The 25,378-nt window shown below is 59.8% G+C and overlaps 8 protein-coding genes across 8 annotated transcripts; all 8 read right to left on the bottom strand.

Moving 5' to 3' along the window:
* Window positions 1–1,659: 1,659 nt before the first annotated feature.
* Window positions 1,660–4,416, bottom strand: LSCM1_00268 (uncharacterized protein; the record flags this gene model as incomplete). Its single annotated transcript, XM_067317920.1, has 1 exon — window positions 1,660–4,416. The coding sequence occupies one exon, from the start codon at window positions 4,414–4,416 to the stop codon at window positions 1,660–1,662; it is 2,757 nt and encodes a 918-aa protein (XP_067174025.1).
* Window positions 4,417–5,514: 1,098 nt separating this feature from the next.
* On the bottom strand, window positions 5,515–6,633 carry LSCM1_00267 (uncharacterized protein; the record flags this gene model as incomplete). The annotated part of the gene is made up of 1 exon (XM_067317919.1): window positions 5,515–6,633. The coding sequence occupies one exon, from the start codon at window positions 6,631–6,633 to the stop codon at window positions 5,515–5,517; it is 1,119 nt and encodes a 372-aa protein (XP_067174024.1).
* A 2,148-nt stretch (window positions 6,634–8,781) lies between these two features.
* On the bottom strand, window positions 8,782–9,987 carry LSCM1_00266 (uncharacterized protein; the record flags this gene model as incomplete). Its single annotated transcript, XM_067317918.1, has 1 exon — window positions 8,782–9,987. The coding sequence occupies one exon, from the start codon at window positions 9,985–9,987 to the stop codon at window positions 8,782–8,784; it is 1,206 nt and encodes a 401-aa protein (XP_067174023.1).
* Window positions 9,988–10,865: 878 nt separating this feature from the next.
* LSCM1_00265 (uncharacterized protein) lies at window positions 10,866–13,217 on the bottom strand (the record flags this gene model as incomplete). Its single annotated transcript, XM_067317917.1, has 1 exon — window positions 10,866–13,217. One exon carries the CDS (start codon window positions 13,215–13,217, stop codon window positions 10,866–10,868), a length of 2,352 nt encoding a protein of 783 aa, XP_067174022.1.
* Window positions 13,218–13,733: 516 nt separating this feature from the next.
* LSCM1_00264 (uncharacterized protein) lies at window positions 13,734–14,747 on the bottom strand (the record flags this gene model as incomplete). Its single annotated transcript, XM_067317916.1, has 1 exon — window positions 13,734–14,747. The coding sequence occupies one exon, from the start codon at window positions 14,745–14,747 to the stop codon at window positions 13,734–13,736; it is 1,014 nt and encodes a 337-aa protein (XP_067174021.1).
* Window positions 14,748–15,766: 1,019 nt separating this feature from the next.
* Window positions 15,767–18,454, bottom strand: LSCM1_00263 (uncharacterized protein; the record flags this gene model as incomplete). The annotated part of the gene is made up of 1 exon (XM_067317915.1): window positions 15,767–18,454. The coding sequence occupies one exon, from the start codon at window positions 18,452–18,454 to the stop codon at window positions 15,767–15,769; it is 2,688 nt and encodes an 895-aa protein (XP_067174020.1).
* A 732-nt stretch (window positions 18,455–19,186) lies between these two features.
* On the bottom strand, window positions 19,187–21,175 carry LSCM1_00262 (uncharacterized protein; the record flags this gene model as incomplete). Its single annotated transcript, XM_067317914.1, has 1 exon — window positions 19,187–21,175. One exon carries the CDS (start codon window positions 21,173–21,175, stop codon window positions 19,187–19,189), a length of 1,989 nt encoding a protein of 662 aa, XP_067174019.1.
* Window positions 21,176–22,666: 1,491 nt separating this feature from the next.
* On the bottom strand, window positions 22,667–24,073 carry LSCM1_00261 (uncharacterized protein; the record flags this gene model as incomplete). The annotated part of the gene is made up of 1 exon (XM_067317913.1): window positions 22,667–24,073. The coding sequence occupies one exon, from the start codon at window positions 24,071–24,073 to the stop codon at window positions 22,667–22,669; it is 1,407 nt and encodes a 468-aa protein (XP_067174018.1).
* Window positions 24,074–25,378: the final 1,305 nt, after the last annotated feature.

The following is a 25,378-nucleotide window of genomic DNA, read 5'->3' as shown; positions in this document are numbered from 1 at the left end:
CACTGCGAGCGCCAGGGACTGCCTCGGAAGCAATCATTGCCTCCCTCGAGACTTTCTGCTCTTGCAGAAGCAAAAGCCCGGCCACACCAGCAGACATCTTGACGAGGATGATACCCTGCTCCGCCTGCAGCATGACAGAAACGGGGGAATAGCGGTGTGTGCGTGTGTGGAAGGGGTATGATGATTGCTCAGGAAAGTGCGTTGCCTTGGAGTTACGTTGCCTCTGTGCATCGCACGTTGTCTGGCCTGTATCGCGCACCCCCTCCTCCACCCGCTGTTGCGTGCCGGCTGTTGCTGAGCTGTGATTGTGGCCGTGTGCATCGAGGCTGCAGCGCCACAGCAGAAGCAAAGGTGATTTCAGCGAGATGCGTTCAGGCGGACTGCGCAAGTTCGCTGGAGAGCAGGCCGTGAGGCCACCGCATGACAAAAGGGGGGGGCACACGCTTCCTCTTTCCTCAGTACACTTGGCGCCTGCTCAGGTGCCGAGGAGGAGGGACAAAAAGAAGCTTCCCCACCCGTGGTGGGACCAAATATTCCCTGCAGTAGGAGTGTTGGAGTTTATAGTTCAGCACTAAGTGAACAATCACCTGAGGATCTTGCGTTCACACCTCCCTGCGCAAGGCTTACGGGAAGGTGCGCACATGTGACCGGCCATCGTGGAATGCATGGCGACAGCTGTTTCCCTGCATGTGGCGCGCCAGCAAGCACGCCTGCTTGCGACCCTCCCTTACTGGTGCAGTGGAAGGGATGCTGCTTCCTTTCTCAAGCGTGTCGGGTTCGGTTCGCGAGGTGGCGCTCTCTTTCTTGGATGCCGAGGGAAAAGGGTCCAGCCGGGAATTGAACCCGGGACCTCTCCCACCCTAAGGGAGAATCATGCCACTAGACCACTGGACCATCGACAAACGGCGTGGGGTATACAGAAGTGACTACAAATGAGTCAGCCTGTCTTTTCTCGCAGCGCTGCGACGCGCAGTTGGTCTAGTGGTAGAATTCTCGCCTGCCACGCGGGAGGCCCGGGTTCGATTCCCGGACTGCGCAACTCTTTCCTGGATCTCACGTAAATGTGACTCGCATGCTAAGCGTATACGACCAAAAACCCAGAGGCTGCTTAGCTCAATGGTAGAGCGCCGTCCTAGTAAGACGGAGGTCAGGGGTTCGATCCCCCTAGCGGCCTTTTCTTTTCCCTTAAAAACACGGCTATTGGGGGTGCCTCGCCTTCGTCTGCCGGCCTAGCGGGGGGGCTGGTCCCCCGGGGCGCGCCTTTAGCCGCGTCTCGCATGCGGGGAAAGTTTGCGCAGTCCGGGAATCGAACCCGGGCCTCCCGCGTGGCAGGCGAGAATTCTACCACTAGACCAACTGCGCGCTGATGGTGGGCGACTCAGGTAGTGGATTATGGCGGCGCGTGGGCGCGGACGAGGGACGACAAGGACGGAAGATGTACGCATAGAGAGTCCGGGGCAGGGCTGAAGACGATGCAGCGACTTGTATTGCCACCTCGCGCATCTGTGGCGGGGCGAGCGCATGTATCATTCAGGGATTCTCTTCGATGACGGCGCCTGCGTGGGCAGAATAATGAATACCATCCCACTGGGGTCAATGCTCGCAGTTTGACACAGATGAAACAACGCGCGCCGCGGCGACGAGGCCATTGCATGGCGTTCAGAGGGCCGCGAGGACGGCGAGGCTGGCGCGGAAGGGGTCCTCGGCAGCCGCCACGTCGCGCGCCTCCGGCCACGCCGCCGAGCGCTCGCGCAGAGTCGCCACCAACGCCTTAGCGTTCCTCAACTCCTCCGTCGCGTAGATACCTTCTGCGGCGCCGTCCTCGTCGTCGTCCCAATCGTCCCAGTGGCCCTCATCCTTGCAGCCGCTGCTGTCGACCGTCTCCCGCCACTGTGGGCACACCTCCTCCAGCCGCCCAAAGACCGCGGCGAGCGCTGCGGTGTACCAGAAGAGGTGCGCCCCGTTCGGTGCCCTCATGCTCGGTCGCGACAGGCTCACAATGAGCGCACGTAGCTCGCGCAGCACCACCGGTTCTGTCTGAGGGGACTGATATAGCTCCTGGTGGCACCTCTTCTCGATTGCCTCGGAGACGGCCGCTGTGCTTTCGTCAAGGACGATAGGCTCTTCCCTCACTTTTGCTGGCTCGCCCCACAGCACCGCCGTCGGGATAGCTTCCTGCGTCGGTATGAAGTCTTTCAGCCACACATGGCCAAGTGGCACCGTGTCGCCACCCTCGGCGAGCGCCGGCGCCGCGTAGGCCTCGTGGTAGACTGAAGACAACGCCTGCTCCTTCACTGCTGCGGCCTCCGATAGGTGTGCCGTCACTGCCACTCGGATCATTGCCACAAGGAGGCACTGCTGGTGCGTCGGTGCGTCGACCAAGGCCGCCGCAAGTGTCGGTACAAGCTCGACAACGCGCCGCCTCTCATTATGCGTGCCGCGCCGGTGCACCGCGTGCACAAAGTCTGGCCCGAAGCGCGCCTGCTCCCTCTGCGCCGGATCCGCCAGCAACCCGGTCCACCAGCTTGGCGCAAGCAGCTCATCGACGCATCGGTGCCACTCCTTCGGGTTCATCACCGTCGAAAAGTATGCAGTGAGAGGCAGCAGTGCACACGTTGCCGCGGCACACGGCGGCGCGGTGCCGCTACTCGCGTCTCCACGGAGGTGCGCGTGTGACGCGAACTGGACCTGCTCCAGGGTGGCGTACGGCTGCACGACGTCCTCCACCTGCGCACGCGTCTCGCACGGTGTCCCAGCCGCCTGCGACGGCGCCATCTTTCCCCTCACTTCCGCCACCAACCGCCGGATGGTCAGAAACCACCACATCGTCGGCACCACGCACGTGGCCACGTACGTTTGCGCCTTCGTCAAGGTCTCCAAGGCCCCGTACGCGGCGAGTCGATTCAGTTCTGCCTGCACGCAACCCTCACAGCCGGAGCATGCCTCGAAGACGTGCGGCAGCGCAGCCGACGGGCAGAAGCGGAGGCCGAGTTGCAGCAGCAAAGGGAATAGCTGTAGCCCCAGCCGTGCCACCTCGAAGCGGGGCGAGTGCGTTGCCTGAAAGACGACGGATAGCGACGTCGAGAATGTGGCCGGGGTCAGGATGTCTTGCGCATTGGGGCTCAGGCGAAACAGGTCTTGCATCGCTGCCGACATGGTATGCAGGTGCAGAAGGTGTTGCTGCAGGGCCATCATCATTGTCTCAAGACGTTGCCAGCTGACCCCGTCGTCGTATTCGCTCTCCCCGCCGCCTGGGGCGCTGCCACTGTGCTCTCCGTCGCCTTGGGCGCTCTGTGGGACGCAGTTGTGGTGCTCGCATAGCCACTGCATGAGGTAGGTGAACACATGCAGCGACGGCGGCCGCAGAATCTGCGCCACGTATTGGCGCACGCTCGACGCCGGATAGCTCGACAGCCGCAGCAGAAGCGACATCACATCGGCGTCTTCTACATGGATGATGCCGGCATCCACCAACTTGCTCATGGCGAGCAGGTGGCCCTCCAAGATGTGCGTGCCCTCCACGGAAAGCGAGCTCACAGGCGAGTGACTGCGGACTGGCGCCGGCACCTGCATTATAGTGCGGCACACGTGATCGACGAGGAGGGAGGTGATGGCCGGAGAGAGGGAGGTGGTGCTCTTCCGGTCAGCGAGGACGCCCAGCACATGCGCCGCGGACTCCTGCACGGAGAGCTGTGGATGGCGCAGTGCGGGAAAGACAACGTTGAAGAGTAAACAGCGTAGACCCGCCTCGTCTGCGCGAAGGGCATCTCCAGCAGGGGTGCCACTTCGGTGGTACAGCTTCGCGAGTACACGTAGAATGCCATCCTGCTCATACCAAAGCGACGCGTCCCGCCACCGGTGCCACACGTACTCGAGTGGCACCGACACACTCTCCGACGACGAGGGCTCGGCCGCAATCAGCTCGTCGTTCCGGCCCGTCTTTGCGCCACACGGCGCTGCCGTTGTCACCGAAGAAGCCCGTGGCGTCCTGTTGAGCAGCGTGAGGTGAGAGCTGGCGCTACCGCCTTGGCGCTGCAGCACCAGCTGAACCTCCGCATCTAGCAGGTCCGCCATAACCGGTGCAGCGAGAGAGCGGATGCGCGACCACGGATCGGTTACCCCACGCATAACCACATCCGCCCACTTCCACCTTGCACCGTGCGTGCGTGCGTCCGTAGAGGAAGAGGGAGTGAGACCACCAGCGCCGTGGCCTTCGGCAGCAGCAGTGCTGTCTTCTATTGGCGACGCGTTGACGTGAGCCAACACCTCACCGAGTGCCTGTAGCCGTGCATTGGGGTCATCAACGATGGCCTCCCGCTGGAGGTACGAAACCACGCTCGAGACCGAGTCGGCGGCCAGACATTGGCAGAGGGGGGCCGGCGACGCGGCGCCCCGCGGCATCTCTGAAGAGCGCATTATGGATTACTAGCAAGAAGCGGAGAGGAAGGGCGAAGCCGACCGGTCTCCCCCACCGAGCGATGCCTCCACTCGCCAGCCAATGCGGCGCTTCTGCCTACTGAAGTGGGGATATGTTTTATGCGGTGAAATCCTGTGTGACCTCGCTGCCCTCGCTGAAAATGAAGAGAAAGGCATGAAGGCAACTCAGCAGCAGGATGCACAGCGAAGGGAAGGTGGGGTGGGGCGAGAGGGGACAGGAGTGGGGATCGCTGGTGCGCGCCATAGAAGCCAGCCGAAAGGTGATCTGACCCGTTACAACAGCAAAAGACACGGCGAATGCCGATGCGATGCGTGTGGAGGAACACCGGCAACAGAGGGCGCACGATATTGTTTGCCCACCAGGGCTTCTCCGCTTCGGTCGTAGAGGGAACGAGAGAAGGGAGGAGGATGGGAGGGGGGGCGGAAGAGTGGCGAAGCCCAGTTGAGAGTCAGCGTTGATTTTCACCACCGCCATGACACAAAGAAGCAGCGAGATGCCTCGTGAACAGACGAACACACCGAGACGCACGTAAGAGAGACGCAAAGAGGAGAAAGGGGGCATGAAGGGGACACGACCCCCGCCCTACCTCTCTCCCCAACAGCGATCAACAGCAGCACGTCCTGTATATTTTGTGCGTTTGCCGGCTGCTGTGCGCACCCACCCCACCCCTATCCGTGCACGCTTTAGTACATCGAAGTGAGAGAAAGATGGAAGGAGAGAGGAAAGCACATAAGCAGTTTCATGAAGCGCACAACGACCAAGAAGGCAGCTAAGAGGAGCGGTGGGGCATGATGGCGCACAACATAGGCCTTTCCTTGAACACCATGAAATTAGGAGCACCGCATATGCCCCTCTTCACTCCTCTCGCTCTCTGTCCCTGTATTGTGTGCACGTGTCTGTGGGTTGACATGGTCACGATGCACACCCACCACGTGCAAGAAGCGTTCTATACATATGAAAACTCTAAGAGACGACCAGCGCACACACGCATATAGATGCACAAATACTCTGGCATACACGTATAAGCATACGCACACACCGTTTGCGCGATCTGTGAGGCCAACGATGATGACAGCCTAAAAGTTGTCTACCGCTTGGTAGTTGAAATGATCGCGTGGAAGAAACACGTACGAGGTGCTCTCCTTCGGCGCGCGACGGTAGCCGCAACCCTTCATGCCAGGAATCACAACCGGGTTCTTCGTCGGGCCATCGGAAGGCTTAGAGGTGTTGCGCTTCGCTGCGGATAGGCGCACCGTCTCGCGCCGCATCGCACGCAGGCGGTCCAGCTCCTCACGTGCTGAGGACTGCCGCTTGGCCCACGCGCTGTTGTCAAGGAAGGAGCTGCGCGGGCTGAACGTTTTCTCCAACACACTATGCGGCGTCTTTAGGGCGGCGACGGCCGCGTCGTACACGACCTGGCGGCGCGGGTCATCGACGGAGTAGGCGGAGTAGGCGTACGTGCTGCCGAGGTCTTCGAGGTTGGTTTTGTGGGATAGCGTACGGTACTCCTCTGGGGTGGCATATTCCATGAAGTCCTTCCGATAGATTGTCGACTTGTCTTTGAGCCGATCTGAGGACACCCCCATTGTCAGGTACGGAATCTTCATGGATATGGCCACATCCGCCCGCTCGTCCTCCGTCCACGCGTCGCGGTACGTGGCGAGCTGCTCGCGGCGAATTGTGTCGTGGAGGCCGTCCGGCTCCCACTGACAGTAGTCCCACCGATATGTGGACCGCTGGTCAAAGCTTGGGGCGAGAAAGCGACTGTGGTAGCCACGCAGCGAAAGGCTATTGACTGTTGGCGCGTCTTTCGGGTTCTTGGCCCACTCATCCCGCAACTGCACGCCGAGGCGGGTCATGCGGTTGACACATTGGTTGGTGGTGAGCATGCCTAGCACGTTTTCCTCTCTTTCGATGTAGCTAGCCGTGTTGTTGTTGCGCACCTTGTGCGCCTTGCGATACTGCAGGGGGTCAATGGAGGAGAAGTCATTGGCAACTGTTTTGTGCCTTGGAAGCATGTGCCCATTCACTAAACTCGGGCACCCGGTGATGTGAACGCCCATCAGCCGACGCTGCGTCGCAGAAGGCGTCGGTGGCAGCCCGTCCTGCTCGATTGCTTCCTTGAGCGTCACCAACTTCGGCGCCGTAGTGGCGACCGCGACGTCCGCCATCGGCTTATTGAGCTCACACGTCATCGCGTGCGCTGCGGCAGAAGGGGGATGGAATGGGCGGACAGAGTAGAGAGAGGTGGGGATAACCCGGCGGCGTATGCGGAAGGGTGTGTATGTGCTTGGCTTTGTGTGCCTTTGTGGTGTTGCCCGCGACCTCTTTTCTCCGGTACGGTTCCCCTGGAGATAGCTTTCCTACATCAGGTGGAACAACCACCACAACGACAGCAAAAAAAAAATTGACGATATGGGGTGTGGTGTCGGGTTGGCAACGCGCGGGGATGGAGTGAAACATAAAAAAGGAGGAGAAGGATGAGGAGATGCGGATGAGATACAGAGGATAACGACGCGAACGAGGATGGCAAAGGCCGAGGAGGACGCGCGTGGTGACCTTTTCAGAAAACCTCAGGAGGGGGATAGAGGCCACGAATATATATATATATAAGGATACCGCCTCCACACACACACACACACACACAGACCTCACGTGCTGTAGATGGCGCCATGTCCTCATCCTCTTGCCGGCATTTCCTTTGTTCTCGTTTTTATGAAATACCGGCAAGAGGCGATGCACCAGCAGGCTGGCGCACATGCACCGCCGCTCCGCTCCTTTATGGTCCCCGCACCGAGACAAACACCGGCCAACCGCACACGAGAAGAGAACGGGAACGGAAGCGACTGGCCCGTCTCTTCACCCTCTCCGCATCTTCTCTTTTCCGTAGCCACTCCGTGATGAGTCTTTGATCTCCCGCCACTCAAACGCAGGCACTGTTGCAAGCGGCACGATCCCTCCGATTCCTCCCTCCCCCCAAGGCCCGCCTATCTCTACAACACAGCAACAGCAGCCGCTCCACGAAGAAACAGGCCACCGCGACTTTGCAAAAGAACCGGGCTAAAATGTATTCGAGAAGCAACAGCAACGCTCAACACAATCACAGCATACGCCCAAATAAAAGGGCATAGCGAAGCGCACTAAAAATCATGGCGCACGCCCTTCCTTTGCAGCGAAGAGGGGAAAGGGGTGGGTGGGTGGGAAAGAAAAAGGGGTTGCCATGACACTTACACACACACACAGCGACGCTGACATGGCAGGCGTGCATAGGCGGTTGCGCTTCCTCCGCGTAGCCGCACTCCGCCATACGGCATGAGTTGGATTCGCATCCCCTCCCACTCCGCCCCTGACACCCAGGCCCGACCGCGTGACGCGAGGCAGCCGCCGGCACGCCTGCTACAGCAATGCTTGCCTACGCAGCGACACGAGCACGGTCTCTGCCTCGAGCTCTACCCACCCACACACTTCGAGGGTCGCCTCACACCCGCTCCCGCCATGCCGGGCGCCGCCAGCTGCACCCCTTCAGGATGGCTCAGGCTCTCCACACAACCAAGCAGCGAGGGCCTGGTGTGTCTGTGTGGTGGTGGTGGTGTACGTGCGTGTGGGAGCGCATTTGTCCGCCGAATCGAGAGCGTGAGCAGACACCCGCAAAGAAAAAGGATGAGGACGAGTCCATTCGCATACTGACATGGGACGCTCGAGTCGACGGCTCGGTGGAACATACACAATAAAAAAACACAAGAAAAATGCGTCCATTCTGCCACAACGAGGCCGGCGAATGGACGTTGACGACCACAGCGCATCGACCTCCGCTACACCGGGGCGCTGTCCAGGGACCGGTGGGCCGTGCAACGCTTTGGGGCGCCTTTTTCAGCTCCACTGCCATTCCACTGCACATGCACGCACGTACGCACAGCCCAGGCGCCGAAGGTCGAGGGCTGCGCTCGGCCTCAACGCAGCGCAGCTAAAGAAGAGCAACAAACACACAAACGTGAGTGGGTGCGCATATTCGTCGAGTCGTGCCGATACGATTCGACGTGAGCGAGCTCAAGCCCCATCTTGACCGCGCGCCCCTTCGACACAGCGCCAGCCCAGACCGGTCCACCGACACCAAAGCGTGCGAGCAGCTCTGCACCTCCACCTCCATTCCCCCCGAAGACCCCCCGCACAGAGGTGGCCGGCATCGCCAGAAGACGTTTTGAAGGAAAAAAGTAGCGGTAGGGAAGTCTGTGACACTCGCGGACTAAACTGACCAGAAAAAAAGCAAGGAGAAAGGGGAAATTCGGTGCTCCGACAGCAGCAAAGTGATTTGACCCGGGAAGTCGACTTGTGCCTGCGTTCTTTCATGAACGTGCGCGCACTGTGTCCGTCTCGTCACTGGTAGGCTCCAGGTCGCTCTGCATTTTCAAGTCCTCCTCTGGCGTCATGGCGCACGGGTGCTTGACTGGGTAGCGGTGGATCAGGTAGGGATCCATCGTGTTGAGGAGCGCGTCCATGAAGAGGCCGCTGCCGTAGTTGCAGACATTGTGCGTGTGATGAAAGTCGTGGAAGCGTGCGCGGTGGCCGTGCAAGAGGCCAAGTTTGCCCAGCCAGGTGTCGCTGAAGCAGTAGCCGCTGTGCACCTCGTACGTCTCCCATAGGCGTGCCCACATCCACGTCATGAAGAGAGGCCACGCCCGTGCTGACGTGACGAAGACTGACTTGGATGCCTCCTCCCGCGTGTAGTGAAAGAACATGAACGCAAAATACGCAGCTGTCGGGATCGAATTAGCGAGAATCTCCTCCAGTGGTGAGGCGTACTCGGCGGCGATGCTGATGGTGCCCGTGTACATGTGATGCTTCTTATGAAACATACGGTAGAGGGTGGGGCTCGAGTGCAGGATGCCGTGCGCCGTGTAGAAGCCAACTTCATTAATCACGTTAGCGATCAGAAAGTGAGGCGTGATGGCGAGGAGGCTCCTCAGCATTTTCGTTAGATTGTGACCGCTCATGTAGTCGGCCATGTCTTCTGGGGTGAAGCCGACAATGGCCGTCTCCGGCGGTGGGGCCTGCAGCACGCACGAGTTCGTGTACACCATGTATGCATAGAGTATCACCGGTATGACGAGGTACTGATTGACCACGGCGTGCAACATGGTGTTGAAGATGAGCCTTGCGGATGGTACCTGCTGCGGCTTTCGGGGAAGCTTGTACATGGCCATCCTGCGGCCCAGCGGGGCAAGGAGGAGGTTGTTTTTGAGGCCTTCGATCCCATACTGGGGGTGGAGGCTGTCGAAGAAGAGGAAGATGCCGTTGAAGAGGGCCCACGGCACGCAGTGGCAGAGCACCGCGAAGACCAGCGTGAAGAGGGCGGGGGCGGAGAGCCCCTGCAGATAGCTGTTCTGCAGAACCACCCGCTGATAGAGCGGCTGCACAATAAAGGCGGCAACAACAGCTGCGACGAAGTCGTGACGGATGAGATAAATGGCGGTATGGAATGCTACTGCCGCCCAACCAGGCCGAAGCTCGTGGATGGGCGGGATCTTCACCGGCTTCTTTTTGCTTCCCATCGAGGGACCAACGTGAGAGGCGGGGCGGCGGCAGGGGGGAGTTAGGGGTTAGAGTACGTAGCGAGGAAAAAGGAAAGACACCGGGTGTGATGGGGACCGTGAAGAACAAGTTACTTGTAAGGAGACGTTGTGTGCTGATGGTGGTGGTGATTGAGGAGGGAGGGCGACTGAGGCTATAAGAGGCCTTCGATGGTGGAAGTGGGAACGAGGAGGCGTCGGGACGGGGGTGAAGAGAAAGAGGGATGACGAGCCAGCCCGATCGACCCAGAATTTGGACGCAGAGACAGCTGAGGAGAATCAGAAACGGGGAGGGGGGCTGAAAGCGTGGCACGGCCGCGTGGCAAAAACACACGCGGCGGAGGCGTCCCCTCCCGTAAACGACATACCGACATCCCACAGCACAGCTTCACTGAAGATTGTGTGTGTGTGTAGAAGGAGACGGTGATATCCGCAAGCTGCCGTCTGCGCTGCACACGAGAAAGTGGAGAGAGCGCGGCGCCTGTGAGGTTTGCACACATCGGGTTGGCTTCCCCCTCTCTCTCTCTGAGCGTTTCCTCGAGAAAAAGCTCAAGCGTGGCTGCAGCATTCGCTCGCGCGTTAGCAACGGCAACAAGAGTTTTTTTGGGGTTTTTTTAAAACGAAGGTTACGGCGTGTGCGTGTGCGCTGGCGTGCGTGTAAAGAGAAAAAAAAGGGGTAAGCGCCGCAGCCAGCTCCAAAGTTATCGCGGATCTGTGCGGACTCTGCATTGTCGAAAAAAGAAAAGGGAAACTGATGAAGCGCTGCGGTGGGGGTTGCAACCGCCGAAGGACCGAAAGCACTATTTTGTCCCACCATCTGCTTCTTCCATCCGCATCAGGCGTACGCAGCGTCTCAGCCGTCACTGTGGCCTAAAGTACTTGTGAATGATGCCCTGCTTATAGTCAGGGAAGCGTCTCGAGCATCGGCCGAGAACCGGTGTGCTGTTCTGCGGATCATCCTTTCGATACGGCCGCGTCGGATGGTGGAAGAGCGAGTTGTTGAACACGTCAATGAATGACTGATTCGCGTACTCGCGCAGCTTCGGCGGCACCAGCTGTTGGTGCTGGCGGAGATACCCGACGAGCGGCTTTGCCAGCTTGATGTTCTCTGGCTGAAAAAAGGTATATACATACCCCTTTCCCTGCAGCAGTCCTCCACGACCGCAGCGACCACACCGGTGCATCCAGGTCTCCATGTCCGTAGGCATGTCGTAGTGCACGACATAGACCACGCCCTGAAAATCGATTCCTCGACTCAGCAGGTCCGTGCAGATTAGGCTGGTTGACACCCCTGTTCGGAACATTTTCAGTACACCTTCGCGTGCCGTCGACGAGGCGTGCGAGGTAAGAGTGGTAAAGTTCACTTGCGAAACTAACTCCTTCATCTTGTCGCACACGTACGCGACGTTGTGGCGTGAGTTGCAGAAGATGAGAGTGCGCTGGTCCGGGCTGAGCTTGCCGGTCTCGTAAAGCCACGCCAGCTTCTGCACCTTCTCGGCGCGCCCCACCATGAACACAAGGTGGCGCAGATTCGTGCGCGCGGTAAGGAGACCACCCGTGACGGTCGCTGACAAGGCCCCTGCGGGCCGATCGCCGTCGCCCCCTGCGCTTGGCTTGTTGGTTGAGAGGGAGGAGGAGGAGGATGGCGTCGATGACGACGTCACGAGAGGAGAGGGCGTAGCGCGGCGCCGCTCTGCCGGGGCTTTGAGGTCGACGAGCACGAACCTATGAGAGGGCAGAAGCATCGTTGTTCTGATCATTTCATAGGCGACGGGCGGCAGTGAGGCACCGAACAGAAGCCGCTGCGGCCGTAGCGCACCCTTTGGCAACGCGCCCAGGATGATCTTCATGGGCTCGAAGTGATTCACAGAGACGATGTCGTCGACTTCATCCATCACCACTGTCTGCACTCGCCGTAGGGATAGCTTGCGCTTGTATAACGCTGGCAGTATGGTTTCCGGGGAGGCAACGAGCACGTCGGCGCCGTCCTCGAGCGCATGCAGGTACTTGCGCTGCTCCTCTGCGCTGGAGGCACGCACCATGCTGCGGATCCTGTAGTCGCAGTGAAGAGAGCGGAATACCGCAGAAACTTGAGAGGCCAACGGACTATTCGGTACCAGTACCAGCACGCGCGGCTCCGCGACAGAGGATTGTAGCTCTTCCAGACGCATCGCGCGCCGCTCCTTCGACCGAAGAGCAAAGTCGCTCTCGATCTCGGACACGGATGCGTGCGGAAAGCCTGTCGTCGGACACACGCGCACCTCGACGATGCTCAGTTCGCAGTAGGGACAGATTTCCCCTTTGCTGATCTTCTCGTGCAGGAAGGTCTCCACTTGCCGCCGGTTCAGACTTACACCGCCACCCTCACTGCCCGCCATCGCGGCTGACCGGTCACCCATGTCCTTCAGCAGCAGGTGCAGGAGAGCCGCGTATACATAGCAGAGAGTCTTGCCAGTCGCTGTTGGCGCAATACAGAGCAGATCGCGGTGTTCTAGCATGAGCGGAATGACGGCGGCCTGCACAGGGGTGAGGGCGCGATAGCGCTTGCGCTCCATCAGCTTCTGCAGCTGCGTCCGAAGGATTGACGGTGAGAGCTCGAGCAGGTCCTCAAAGCTCCCTGGTGCAGCTTTCGGCAAATCAGCGGGCATTCCCAACGCGTCCACAATGATCACCTTGTACGACTCCCATAGGTCCGGCTTCGACGACGACGACGACGCAGCACTCTTGCCCGGCTTTGGTTCATGCAATTCGCTACCGCCGACCTGCGAGTCGGCGCTGCACAAGGGATGAAGCACCGCCTGGCGAACAGCCTGTTGAACGTGCGGAGCCGATGCAGGCACCGATGCATCCGAGGCTCGCCCCTCTCGGCCAACGTTGGTCAATGATGCTGAGAATGCATTACGGGGCATGCGCCAAGCTCTGCGGTTTGGCGCATCAGTTTCCAGCTCAGCGTGCGGGGGCGGATCTTCAGGAACGCCGAGTACGTCAAACAGCAGGTCCGCCTCTCGGGGGCCACGAGGTGAGCCCGGCGCTGCCGAGTCCTCCAACGCCAGTGACGGGCCGGCTGATGAGGAAGCCGAGACTGCGTCTGTGCTCAAGTGAGTTTGCGCTGGGCTCAAAGTGCTGTGCGGCTGCCACGCACATCGAATGCTGGCCAAGAGAGGCGATAGGGAAGACCGCCCCCCTCGCAGCACGGCGCGCCGAAGGGCCATCGCGGAGCAGAGGAAAGGAATAGAGGTGAGCAGACTCGTCGTTCGCGCGGCACGGCGTGCACAAGCAGGCGCGCAATCTGTTGTTTGCTCCAAAGGCGATGGCGATCCGAGGCCGCGTGTGCAAAGGACGTAGGCAGAGAGAGAGACCAGAAATAGATGAAGGTAGAGTGGGGGGAGGGAGGGGCCTCTGAAGCAAATCAGCAGGCAAGCACACGCCTACTTGTTTCCCTTCACTTGCTTTGGCGCTTCGCTGTGGTCGCCCTCTTAGGGGGCGTTCGCTGTCCGGGTCATTATCGCATGAAAAAGACGGACAGGCAGGTAAAGTTATGCGTGGGGTGACACTCCGTCTCTCCCCCTCCCCCTCCGCTTGCCCACGATCTGCCGTAGGGGTAGGTGGTGGCGGTGGTGAGGAAGAGACGGAGTGACGTGCGGCGCAGGCGAGCACAAAGCTACTTTGCCACCTCTGGGCGTCAGAGTGCATCATCATGGAAGGAAATGCTGCTTCGCTCCCTGCCCTCACATGCGCTCTCCCTGTAGGAGTTGGCGGCGCATCGCCTCGTACTCCCGCCGCAGTCGCACAAAGTCCGGGTTGAGAAAGAGGCTGTCGGACCCGCCGATCTCCTCTGGTGCCGCCGACACATTCAGCATCGACCGTGCTGTCAGCTTGGCCGCAAACAGCGTGCGAGGGACAGGTGCAGCATACTGTACGAGCGGTACCGCGCATGCCTGATGTGCAGACAAGAGCGCAGATATGTGCTTGCTCTGCGGTAGATAGGGCTCAATATGCCACCCAGAGGCGCGGTGCAGCGCCAGCACAACTTTGGCCTCGGTATGGGATAGCTGAGTCGGCGAGTGGGACGCTGCAGAGGACTGCCCGGACGCGATCCCCGATCCTGCGTCCATCGACAGACGGGAAAGTAATAGGCGCATGCAGCTGACGCTTATCGGCACTGGCTGCATCGGGAGCCGCAGGGACGACGGGACCGGCGGCGAGGATGGCGCGGTGGCTACCGTCTTTGCTGCTGCACTACTAGAGTGTGATTGCTGGGTGCTTGAGCTGGTGAGGGTGTCCGCCTTCATCGAGATGCGAGTCGCTCGCCTTCCTTCATTGTGGGGTGCTGTGGATTCCACAAGCGACGCTGCTGCAGGGGCTGGCGACGACGGCATTTCTTCACTTTCCATATTTGGCAGAGCCGTGGGCTGCTGGCGTGCGGGCTGAGTGGCGTAGAGGAAGAAGCTCAAAAGCAGCCCAAACGTGCGAGCGCCTCGCAGCGCCACCGCCTCCGGAATGGACAGGTAAGCAGAGCTCAGCATGAGAAGGTCACTCGTGATGGCAGGAAAGAACGGACGGTCGAGCGTTGTGCCGCCGCAGTAGTGAAGGTACTCGATATGGCTCGCCTCAAAAAGCTCCGCAAAGCCGTCGATTGTAGCTCTCTCCGGGATAGCGAAGTGATTCGCAAAGCGCGCGTACAGCTGCGCATAGTCCTTGGCGAACGCCGTCAGTCGCTCGAGATCTACATCTCGCGGCATCGTTCACGTGCTCATGCGAAGGCTGAGGAGGAGCGGGGAAAAGCGCACAGGGGGTGCCAGAGGGGAAGTGCGTGGGGAATAATCAAAAAGTGAAGAGGTGGTGGCAGACCACACCTGCGCTCTACTCTAGTCGGTCTGCTGAGCATCTTTGACGGGTGAGATCGGCGAAGCTCAGTGCGGTCGCTGCCCACAACTGAGCGGGTGGAGGTGTGTGTATATTAGGGAGCGTTTTATTGCCCCCCTCCTCCTCCCCTCTACACGCGTAGAGTACTTGCGCCGCCCGCTTGTGTGAAGCATAATGCTGAGAGACGCAGCTTGCATACAAAGACCCTTACTCTGCCTTCGCTTGTCTGACTTGCGTGTTAGAAGGGCCCGCCATGCGAGGCGATGTCTCGGCCTACAACGCGTTACACACCCACACACACGCCCACACTCACACACACCCACACCCACACACACAGACACACACAACCCTCTGCTGCGCACGCATGTAGAAGCCGACCTGCTTGCACTTGAGTGTGTGGATTAGTCGAGGGACTCGGCCACACTGCGTTGAACCGACGTTGTTGACGCCTTCTGCGTTTCCCCTTCGGTAACACCTCCCCCATATATAGATATATTGTCGCTTCAGTCACCACGCCCCCTACAGACCAATTTTTCATGAGCTACCCACTCCTCTCATATCGCCTATACAACAGGCCGAGAAGAGGACACTGCCGCAACAAGAGAGGGAACGAGGCGCACACGTCACACATACCGAGCCAAACACACACACACACACAAACCACGCAGACAAGCTCATCTCCGGCCTTTTACGCACCGCCAACTCACACAGATGGCAGATCACGGCAACTGGAGCTATACAGGCTGTCAGAAGCCGCGGACACAAACACAGAGGGAGGAGAGGCGGCGTGCGTGCGTGCGTGTGTGTGTGAAGGCGCAAAACACTCTGGGGAAAGGATGGGTGGGAGAGGGGAGGGAAAGGCGCTGTGCACACGCCAAACACCTTGTCTTTGTTCTCAGCACAGATACGCACGTTCGAATTCCTCTGCGACGGCTGGGTATGCCACGCTGGTCCGAGCGCAGCACTGACGAGCCCATTCGAGCACAGTTTGCATTCGGTGTAGCAGGCGGAGCCTCTTGTCATCGACGTCAGTGCCGCCGCTGGCGCTGCTGCGTGTGTAATACTGAAGAAGCTGACCTGCTGCTGAGACAGCCATCCGAAGCGCGGCACTGGCGCCGAGCTGTACGCTACCAGGTGCAGTGCAGTACGCCTCAACGTACCCGTCGACTCCGCCTTTCACGGCGCTGTTTGGCGGAGGCACAAACGGTAGCTGCAGGAACGCATCCACGGCGTCGCTAACGTTGCCGTTGATATAAAAGGCGTACACGTCCGCCATGCGGCACAGCTGCGCAAATGTTTGGTAGTCCTGCGCACCGATGGCCTCGTCCTGCAGATGATGCGGGACAGCGTTCACCGCTTGCTGCAGTAGCGCCGCCTGCGACAAGACATCCGACACGACGGTGCTGCGCGGTGGAAGATGCAGCACCTGGGCCAGAGCTGGCGACATCATCTGCACGGCGCGCCGTAGAGCCCGCTGCTGCAGCTCTGGCCGGCGAAGCTGGCTCGCGAGGAGAGCGACTGTTAACAGCACGTGAGTCGCTTTCGTTACCTCACTGCGAGCCGAGGCAGCCTCCGCCACTTGAAGGAGCGCCTTTAGTAACTCCTCTGAGAGTGCGCCAGTGCCGGCTCGCAGCAGTAGTGGGTCCTGCCCACCCACGGAGTTGCGCGAGCCCAGCAGCCGTGCACAGATGATATCCTTCGAGCAGAACTCTACGAATGCCTCCGTCAGACCGCTCTTGTGGAAGTAGGCGAATATGGCCGTCCCTGCAAACACGGCGGTGCGAATGCGACGGTCGATGTCCAGTAACACCACGGAGCTGTAGCGGCTCATGTGGCGAGCGATGTCGATCGGAGCCTCCAGCGCAGAGTGCAGCCTTCCCTGCAAGAGGTTCTGCGCACTGAAGCACAACGCCATATGAAAGCCGTCCACATGGGTAATGTTGTTCTCTAATAGCAGCCGCAGACCCGTCGAGGGAAGCAAGGCGTGAATGAGAAACGACGCTAGACGGCAGGCGTTGCCCTGCGTAATGCTTACCAGCTCCTGCATATCATCGAGTACGGCACGCTGGAGTGTGCGCAGGCTCTGAACGGGAGACAACTGCGCCGACTTATCGACGCCACGAATGCACGACAAACGCAGCCACAGCGCATCTTCCAGAGAGTCCGTCACCTTGTGCTCGAGGCTCAGCATCGTGCGGAGGACAGCTGCATGATTTTCACCTGTGTGACCAGCGAGCAGCACCATTAGCACAGCCTGCCGATATACGTCTTCTTTTGTTTTTGCTTCCGCGTATACAGGCTGGAGATTCGAAGCAGGTGGCATAGCATTGCGCTCGGCAGGAGCTGCCGCGGCGACCGCCGCCACAGCATCGCGCACAGACTGAATCCCGAGCGCATCCACTGCCAGCTGCGCCACATCGTAACGACCCACGCGCATCGCGACGAACACGTGCATCCAGTGGTTCGCTGAGCCGCACGAGCGTGCGATTACGTCCATTAGGCGCGAAGCGCTCATGTTCTCTACTTCCTCAAAACGCATAGGGTCCATGCGCAGCATTCGCTCCAGCAGTCGGCTCAGTGACTTGCGCTCCATCACACGACGACTGCTGGCCACGTAGGATAGGATGTTGGCCTCAGAGCCGCGCCGCTGCATCGGCTCGATAATCTGCACAATGGAGGCCCACAGCACCGTCAGGTCATCCGCCCCGTTCAGCGATGTCTCCGTGACATAGGCAGTGAAGTGCGCAGCCCACTGCGCCGGTGCGTACTCCTCGACAATGGCGGCAAAGGCAGCGACGCGGCGGTTCAGCTCGGCGGCCAGCGAAGAGCCGCTATTGAGTATTTCCACCAGGGAGTTGCCGATGCCGTCGCCTGCACCGGCAGACAACCCTGCAAACGCGGCGGCGGTGCCCGCAGAGGACAGGTGACCACCGCCCCCTGTCTTCCCAGCGGCGAGCTCGTTTGTTCCCATGGACAGCGCCTCGTAGTCGTCCGCAATGCGCACGTAGAATGGGTGCCAGGTAGCCTTGAAGAGGGCGTCGACCTGATCCCGCACGATGCTCGTTTGGCGTCGATGCACGGCGTGCTGGACGTCAAGCAGGATGTCATTCTTCAGCTCTGCCACTACCGCGTCTACGTCCGCAGTCCCCATGAACCCCGAAGCCTCAGCACCAGGCAAGGTTTCGATCGGGCCGAGATCTACTCCGAGCTGAGCGTGGCGGTGCTGCAGCTGCTGCAGTAGGCGCTGCTGCGCTTGTGCATCGAAGCCGAGGTGCTGTGTCATGAACAGCTCCACCGACGCGTGGGTCGCTGGGGCGTAGCCCTCACTAGTGGACTGGCACTTGCTCGCCTGGTGCCGCGCCTCTTCCGCAGCCTTGCGGGAGGCCTCAAAAAGGCCGAACCCGTTGCGCAGGAGCGGCTCAGCGTCCCTCTCCGACACCAGCCTTTGTGCCCGCGCTGTGAGGCTGGCGAGTGAGGCGCGCACTTCATCGGTGGGGTCACCTGTGGAAGGCATGACGCGCAAGGCTGAGGCGTCGTCGCCGCCGAGCCGCCGAGAGGTTGAATCGGATGTGGAGCTGAACATGGGCGATCTGCCTCAGAAAAGCCATAGCGCCATGGAGAAAGGGTATGCGAAAGAGGTGGCGAAGGGGGAGGGGTTAGGGAGATGGAGGTCGTGCGCGTTTTGCAAGGTGACCGCAGAGGCGCAGCTGCATCTCTGGACTGCCGAAGGGTGGTGGTGACGGCGGCTTCACTGCTCACTTGACACCCTACAAACGAGGGCAAAAAGGCATGTACACCTCCCATTGATCACGTATTACGTCCACCTCCTCCACTGAGTGAGGCATCGGGAGAGGGGCGAGGAAGAAGACCGCATGGACAGCGCGTGTGGGACTGCCGCAAAGACTCTGTGATGAAAGGGAGGGCGTGTGCGTCACTGACTCTTTCCGAGACAGCACTCGTTTTCTCCTCGAATTTTGTTTTTTTTGCCGTTCGCAAGACGCGTCTCCACGAAGAGTACACACTTCACTACAGACCGCAAAGCCACAGCAAGGCGCAGCGGAGCCGAGTCGAGCCGGGTGGAGCGCGCATCAACGGCAGACCAATGCGCAAGCACCTCTCCCGCCTAACACGACTTATCACTTCACGCGCCTGTGTTGACGGGTAGCGCATGCGTCTTGCGGAAGCGAGGTATCTTTAGGAGTAACCATGGGATAGGTGTGTGCGTGTGTGTGGGAGCGTGAACAGTTCTGCCGCTCACGCTACATACCGCCAGACCTCCTCCCAAACACCCGCACATCCACAAGGCTGCCTTAGCTCAAATATCCGAAATGAGGGCTTCCAATTGCTGCATGTCGACCGCCTTCTTCGCCGCCACGGGCGGTGGCGCGGCATCACCACACACCCTTTCCACTTTCTTCTTCTTCCGCACGACAGCTATGCTGGTCGTGGCTGCTGATGGTGGTGCTGGGGAAGAGGCACCACCTCCGACCTTTGCGTCCCCTCTAGCGGCCCCAGCCAATAATGTGCCGGTGCTGCGGCCCTTCTCTACACGGATTGCGGTAAGCTCAATGCACTTCAGTAAATCACAGAGCGAGCGAACTGCAGGTGACATGGAGAAGGACGGTAGTCGATGCGCCGTTGTCAGGGAGTCGCCAAACGCGATGACGCTGATGTACCCGTCCAGGGAGGCGGTGTACAGGTGAGACGCATCGTGACTCCAAGCCACGTCAGCAATGCTGCGCATGTGCAAGTCAGTGAAGTCACTGTGGCGAGAGCTGCTATCTGTGGTGTAGATAATGACAGCATCTGACGTCCACACGGCCAGCGCCATGCGGTACTCTGCTGGCCCCCAAGCTCCGCGGCGCTGACGTCTCGCTTCAAGCGCTGCCAGCCGCGACGGTAGCGCCTCCGACGTCGTTGGATCGGCGCGGTGCCGGCCCGCAGACGTGGCTGCGGCTGTCGGCTCGGCCGCCTCATCATCGGCTGTGGAGCTCGAGAAGACTGTGTGCTGCTGCGGGTATCTTTCCAGTATCTCATCGGTCGGCAGAGGCTCGAGGAAGCACGGCGCCCAGAGTGCGCCTCGCACCTCACTAAACCCGCGTACACCAAGTCGACAAGCGACTTTATCCGGTGCATCTCGAGTGTATATGTACACGCAGTGGACCATGTCATCCAGCTCGTCGTCGCCGGCGCTTCCGATGACCGTGGCCGGCGCGCTGTGGAGGATATTACCGTCTCCGGCTTCGATCTTGTGCGTCGGTAACGACACGTCCTGCGTATGGTCGCTCGTTGCCGGGAACACCGCCTCGGCCTTCTCCTTTGCCTCGATGGAGGCCAGCAGGTTAGCCATACTTGGCGCCTGCCGATGGCCAGCCTTCGTCATCTTACCATACGGCACGGCGAGCAACAAGCCATCTGGTGACCAGCACAAGCGACGGTACGACAAGGCACACGACTCGCCAATGTAATCCCCCTGGCACTTGCGCTGGCCAGCAAGGTGCATGCGGCGGCAGTGGCCCTCGCGCCTCGGCACGTGTGTGAAGCACAGCAGCGACGGCCCGCAGCCAAAGGTATGAAGAAACCGCGTCCACGGATCCCATGCAACGCCGCGGCAGAACTTTGTGTGCAGGTCGGTGAGTTGCAGCACGGGCATGGTGGAGCCTTCCATATCGTGAATGACAATGCTGCCGTCTCCAGCTCCGCTCAGCAGGTAGCGAGAGTCGGCGGAGAAGCAAACGTCGTACACATCGCTGATGTGCCCACTCAGGTGACGGTACGCCTTCCAATCCTCTACATCACCGTCCGAGTCGCCTGAACCTCCACGTAGGTCACTGTCGCTGCTGCCCTCATCGTTTGCTCGTGCTGCTGCGGCCGCTGATCCCCCGGCAGGGTCCCGCCACCACAGACACACCTTGCCGTCACAGTGCGCGCTTGCTATCATTTCCCCTTGCGGTGACCACCGTGCTGTCAGCGGCATCCAGGAGGTGCGCATACGGCAGAGGTGGCGGCAGCACGCCGTCATGTCATTCGCGTTGTTCTCAAGCCAAGCGTTCAGCGCATCGACGCGCATTTCCCACAGACGGATATTGCCGTCACCGCCGGTGGTGACGATGCGATGACAGCAAGGGTTGTAGTCAATGCTCGTAATGCCCTCCATCACGCTGCTCTGCATGCCCAGAAGCTCCGCTTCTTCGTTGCGTTCATTGCAGTGCCACAGGATTTCAATAGTGCGGACGCGCAGTGGCCGGTGTGGAGGAGGAGGCGCCTCTCCGTCGAGACTGACCCCTTTCATGTGTGTGCGCATTTCCGCCCCTTCTTTCTTTGTATCGCCGGGGTTACTGCCTGCCTGTGTGCACGTTCGTGAAACATGCACACAATCGTAAGTCCATGCGAATGCGCGTATGCTCGAAGTGCAGTGCCGTTCCTTTCTGAACGAGAAAGAGGAGCGCGGCCCCCTCTGTGGGGTGCTGTCTTCGCACCTTTTTACGGGCGCCGTGCCGCCCGCCAAATTTCTCCTCTTGCGCGAGACGCCGCGTCGGGCAGAGGCGTGCGTGAGGGCTGACTTTTTCCTTGCGAAGACGCAGTCGAGAGATCGCAAGCGGCGTCGTTGCGTGAAGGCGCGCTCTATGAGTTGCACGTGTCCCACTTGAAGTGCCGATATGATGCGGCACGCTGATGGATAGGGAGGAAGGGGGCCGGAGGAGGTGGCGAGAGAGAGAGCGAGAGCAAGAGGGGCGTGGAGAGGTGGATGCGTGCGCACACCAGGGGAAGAAAGAGGCGGCATAAACAACGGGAAACGAAAACGTGCGGCGGGGAGGCCGCACGCAAACATGACGGAGAGAGGGAGGCACTTCCAGCACTGGTTTCGCTCGGGCTCGAGTGACAAGGAGCTTCGCCGCGCTGCCGACTCCTTGTTCCCACCGTGCCCTTGCTGAATTGCGTCGATTTGTGCGCGTGGTCCACGAAATAGAGCACAATTTCGAACTGAGTAAGGGAGCAGAGAATACAAAAAAAACGCTTCCACAACACCACAGATTTGTGTTACACCTCTCGCTGCGCCACGTGAGTGAGCACTAAAGCACGTCTTGCACTTTTGTCCCTCTCCTTTTATCACCATGTGAAGGATGACGTTGAGCCCCGGTAAGCGAGCGTGAACGCGTGTGCGCTCGGCCCCACCTTGGCTACGCAAGTCGAACGATGAAGAGGAAAGCACCAACACAAGGACGCTCGCAAAGAGAAGGAGCTGTGCAAAGAATGCAGGAGGCGAGGGAGGGAGGGAAGGGGAGGGGCCTGGCAGAGCGTACACGAGGACCCAGATGCTGGGCTGAAACCGCCCCCCCTCTCGCTCATACGTCGGCGCACCTGTCAACGACCGGTGAAATTACGCGTGTGATTAGCGAAGAGTCCGATGCGCAAACACTGGAGCGAGCAGTAGCCAGTGCACACATGGGCGCAGAGAGGGAGAGACAGAGAGGGAGTGGGCGGGAGAGAAGCGTTTTAGCACCTACTGAGATCACACCGCCGCACCTACGGTCACTCTTCATCTTTACATCAGTGCATGAGGTGCACGCGGCAGACACGCAGGCGCACGCACATAAATCCACTGCCTCTGCACTCCGTCCACGGAGCAGCCTTCTCGGCGGGTAGCGCGGCCCTTGGCTCTGTTGATGCCGCCCGAACAATGTGGTGCGCAAGAAGGAGGTGGGAGAAAAAAACAGCGGACACCGGACAGGTGCCTCAACTCCAAGGCATGGGCTGCCCAGGCTGAGCGTTCCGGTCGCCACTGCAGCCCGTGCTAGCCGTGTGACGCGGTGGGGGTGCCGAGGGAGCTGCTTGCCGACGCAGATCCAGCTGCCGGCCTGGCCGAGGAGGGTGTCGGCTTTGCGCGGCTCACCACGAGAATGTCGTTCTCCGTAATTTGCGAGCCAGGGCTCTGCCCCTCCCACAGCACGGGCGTCATGACTAGTCGGATACCATTCTTGTGCTCGCTAAAGTGCTGTAGGTCCTCGTTAGCCCACGGCTTTGTCACGGTTGCGACGGCCACCGTGAAGACGGGCCCGCGCTTCACCGTCCCGAAGGCGCTACAGCAGAGGGAGAAGCAACGACGGTGAACCGAGAAGCGACACGAGCCCTGCAATACCTCCATGGATTCATTCTTATACGTGAGGAGAAGCTGCACACGACCGATACGGTGATTCGACTGACCTAGCGAGGCAGCAGAAATGAGCAGCTGCAGCGAGGCGATGTTGAAGATGTCTTCCTGAAAGGAGTCGTCGTCTCGTGAGGCGTGGTCGCAGTTGGCGCCGGCCGACCTTGAGCCGCTCGTGGTGCTTACGCTTCCACGGCTGCCTGATGCGGGGTCCGCGGCTCGGAACGTATAGTGTCCATGCAAGGCGCGTGTGGTGATGACGTCTTGGACGAAGAAGCTGTAGTACTCTCTTCCCCGCTCATATGCGGAAAGCAGAGGCGACAGGTTCATGGAGGCCAGAAGAGGCTTCCACACGTCATCGCTCGTTGCCAACAGGTTCGCCAAACGGTCCACCCGCATCAGCTGCACGAGTGTAATAACATCACAATAGGATGAGATGCGAGTCACCAAAGAGGCAGTTGTCGCAGCATCGCAGGCCACAGAGGGGAAGAAGACGCCTCGAAGTGGCGGAGACAGCGGCCCATCGGCGCGCCCCGCCGCCACCGCGCTCCTGACTGTGCCGCTGCTACTACTGCTGCTACTGGTGCTGCTAGGGAGACCGCCAAGCACATCTACGTGCCTGGTGGAGGACGACACGGCGCCAGAAGCACCATGCAAGGGCTTTCGTATAATGGGAGCTAACGGCCCTCTCTCCTGCGCCTTCTGCGGCGCCGCTGCGATTGCAGCGCCTACTGCGACAGCGGCGCCCCCAGCGAGCCTTTTCGCATTCAGACATGCTGTCGCCGCACCCTCGCACATCGTCTCCGTCGCGAACATACCCGCAACCATCGTCACTCTCCGGTCCTCCACGCTCACCGGTAGCGTCTCTGGTGTCTGCGGTGACCAATCAAGGAGATCCTCGCAATTGTCACTGGCTGGCCTGTCGCCCATTCGTTCCTCGTAAGAGATGCACTCAGGAGAGAGAGTGCACGGAGACTTGATGCCCTCGGGCGTCTGCTGTTGTTGCTGCTGCTGCTGCTTTGATTTGGCACAATCGGAACCTTTCGCAAGCATGGTGGCTACGAGCATGCAGTGCCAGCAAGGTAGGCGCGCGCGTGACGAGATGAGCGACCGCTCAGCCAACGAGGACAGAAGAGAGATGCAGTTTAGAGCCGCCGCACAAGAACAACAGAGCGCGCGCACACACACACGTACACAGAGAAGAGACGCAACGCACTACTCGGAGGAAAGAGGAAGAGATGACAGAGGTAAAGAACGTCGCGTGAGTTGGAGATAGAAAGTGATCTTCATGTGAGAGGGAGGGCGGAGAGGGGGGCGAAAAAAAAAGAAACGGAGGAAAAGGGGGGAAAGCAAAGCGAGCGCAACGCAAAAGTTCACATCCCACACCCACACAGGAACGATCCAAGGCGCTCACAGGATATGTGCCGCGTAGAGCGGCTTCTTCGGCCTCCTTTCGTGCGATTACCGCAATAACGATCCGCAACGGCGCCACGATACGGAGGGTGTGATGCGCCAAACACTCTGTCGGGGATACAGCGCAGAGAAAAAAAAGGACGCCGCCTCCCCTCGTTCACACAAGCAGCAGCACAGACGCGCAAAAGAGGAAAAGCGATGAGAGGGAAAAAGAAAGCGCCCCGCAGGAAGAAGAAGGGGAGGGGGAGGGGGGAGCGAGTGAGGGAAACGTGAAGATACAAGATGACTCTATCCCATACAAGCACTCGTTAAGCATGCGAGGAAGACGATTACGGACGGGGTGGCAGAAAGGTACACTAACACTCACACACACACGCGAGAGAGAAAGAAAAAAAGGGCCGGGAGGGGGAGGGAGAGGAGCCCTTGAAAAAAAACCCGCTGTTTCCTTAGCTGTGGTTGCCGTGAATGAGGTGATTGGTGCTGCCGTTCCCTCCTACGGCCAATGCCCGCTTGCGTGACTGCGTCTGTCTGTCTCTCTCTCTCCTCTTGGTGGCGGCAACACTCCGTGTGCAGAGGGAGGCAAAGCCAGCAGTGAAGGGCCAGCCCTTTAGTCAGAGTCCTCCCCCCGTGACTTGATAGCTCGACGGCAACCCAACCAAAACGGAATGTTGACAGTGACGAGGCGCTCTTTTCAGTGATGATGCCATCCACGAGTAAGGAGGTCGGGTGGAATGGAGGAAAATGCGGTAGGCTTTGTGCCGTACTGACAACATATATATATATGTGTAAGTGCATGTATATGTAAATATAAATCGTTTGCGGTTGGCATGAGGACGGAGGGGGAAGGGGGCAGGGAGGTGAAATCAATGTGGAGCGGCGTAGCCATGATATTGTTGCCGTGAGCGCCGACGCAGGAGATGGCGGGAGGGTGGTGGTGGTGGTGGT

Source organism: Leishmania martiniquensis, chromosome 36 (genome assembly GCF_017916325.1).
Source record: "Leishmania martiniquensis isolate LSCM1 chromosome 36, whole genome shotgun sequence".
Taxonomy (NCBI): domain Eukaryota; phylum Euglenozoa; class Kinetoplastea; order Trypanosomatida; family Trypanosomatidae; genus Leishmania; species Leishmania martiniquensis.
The sequence above is the reverse complement of the archived record's forward strand: the minus strand, read 5'-3'. Positions and strand labels throughout refer to the sequence as shown.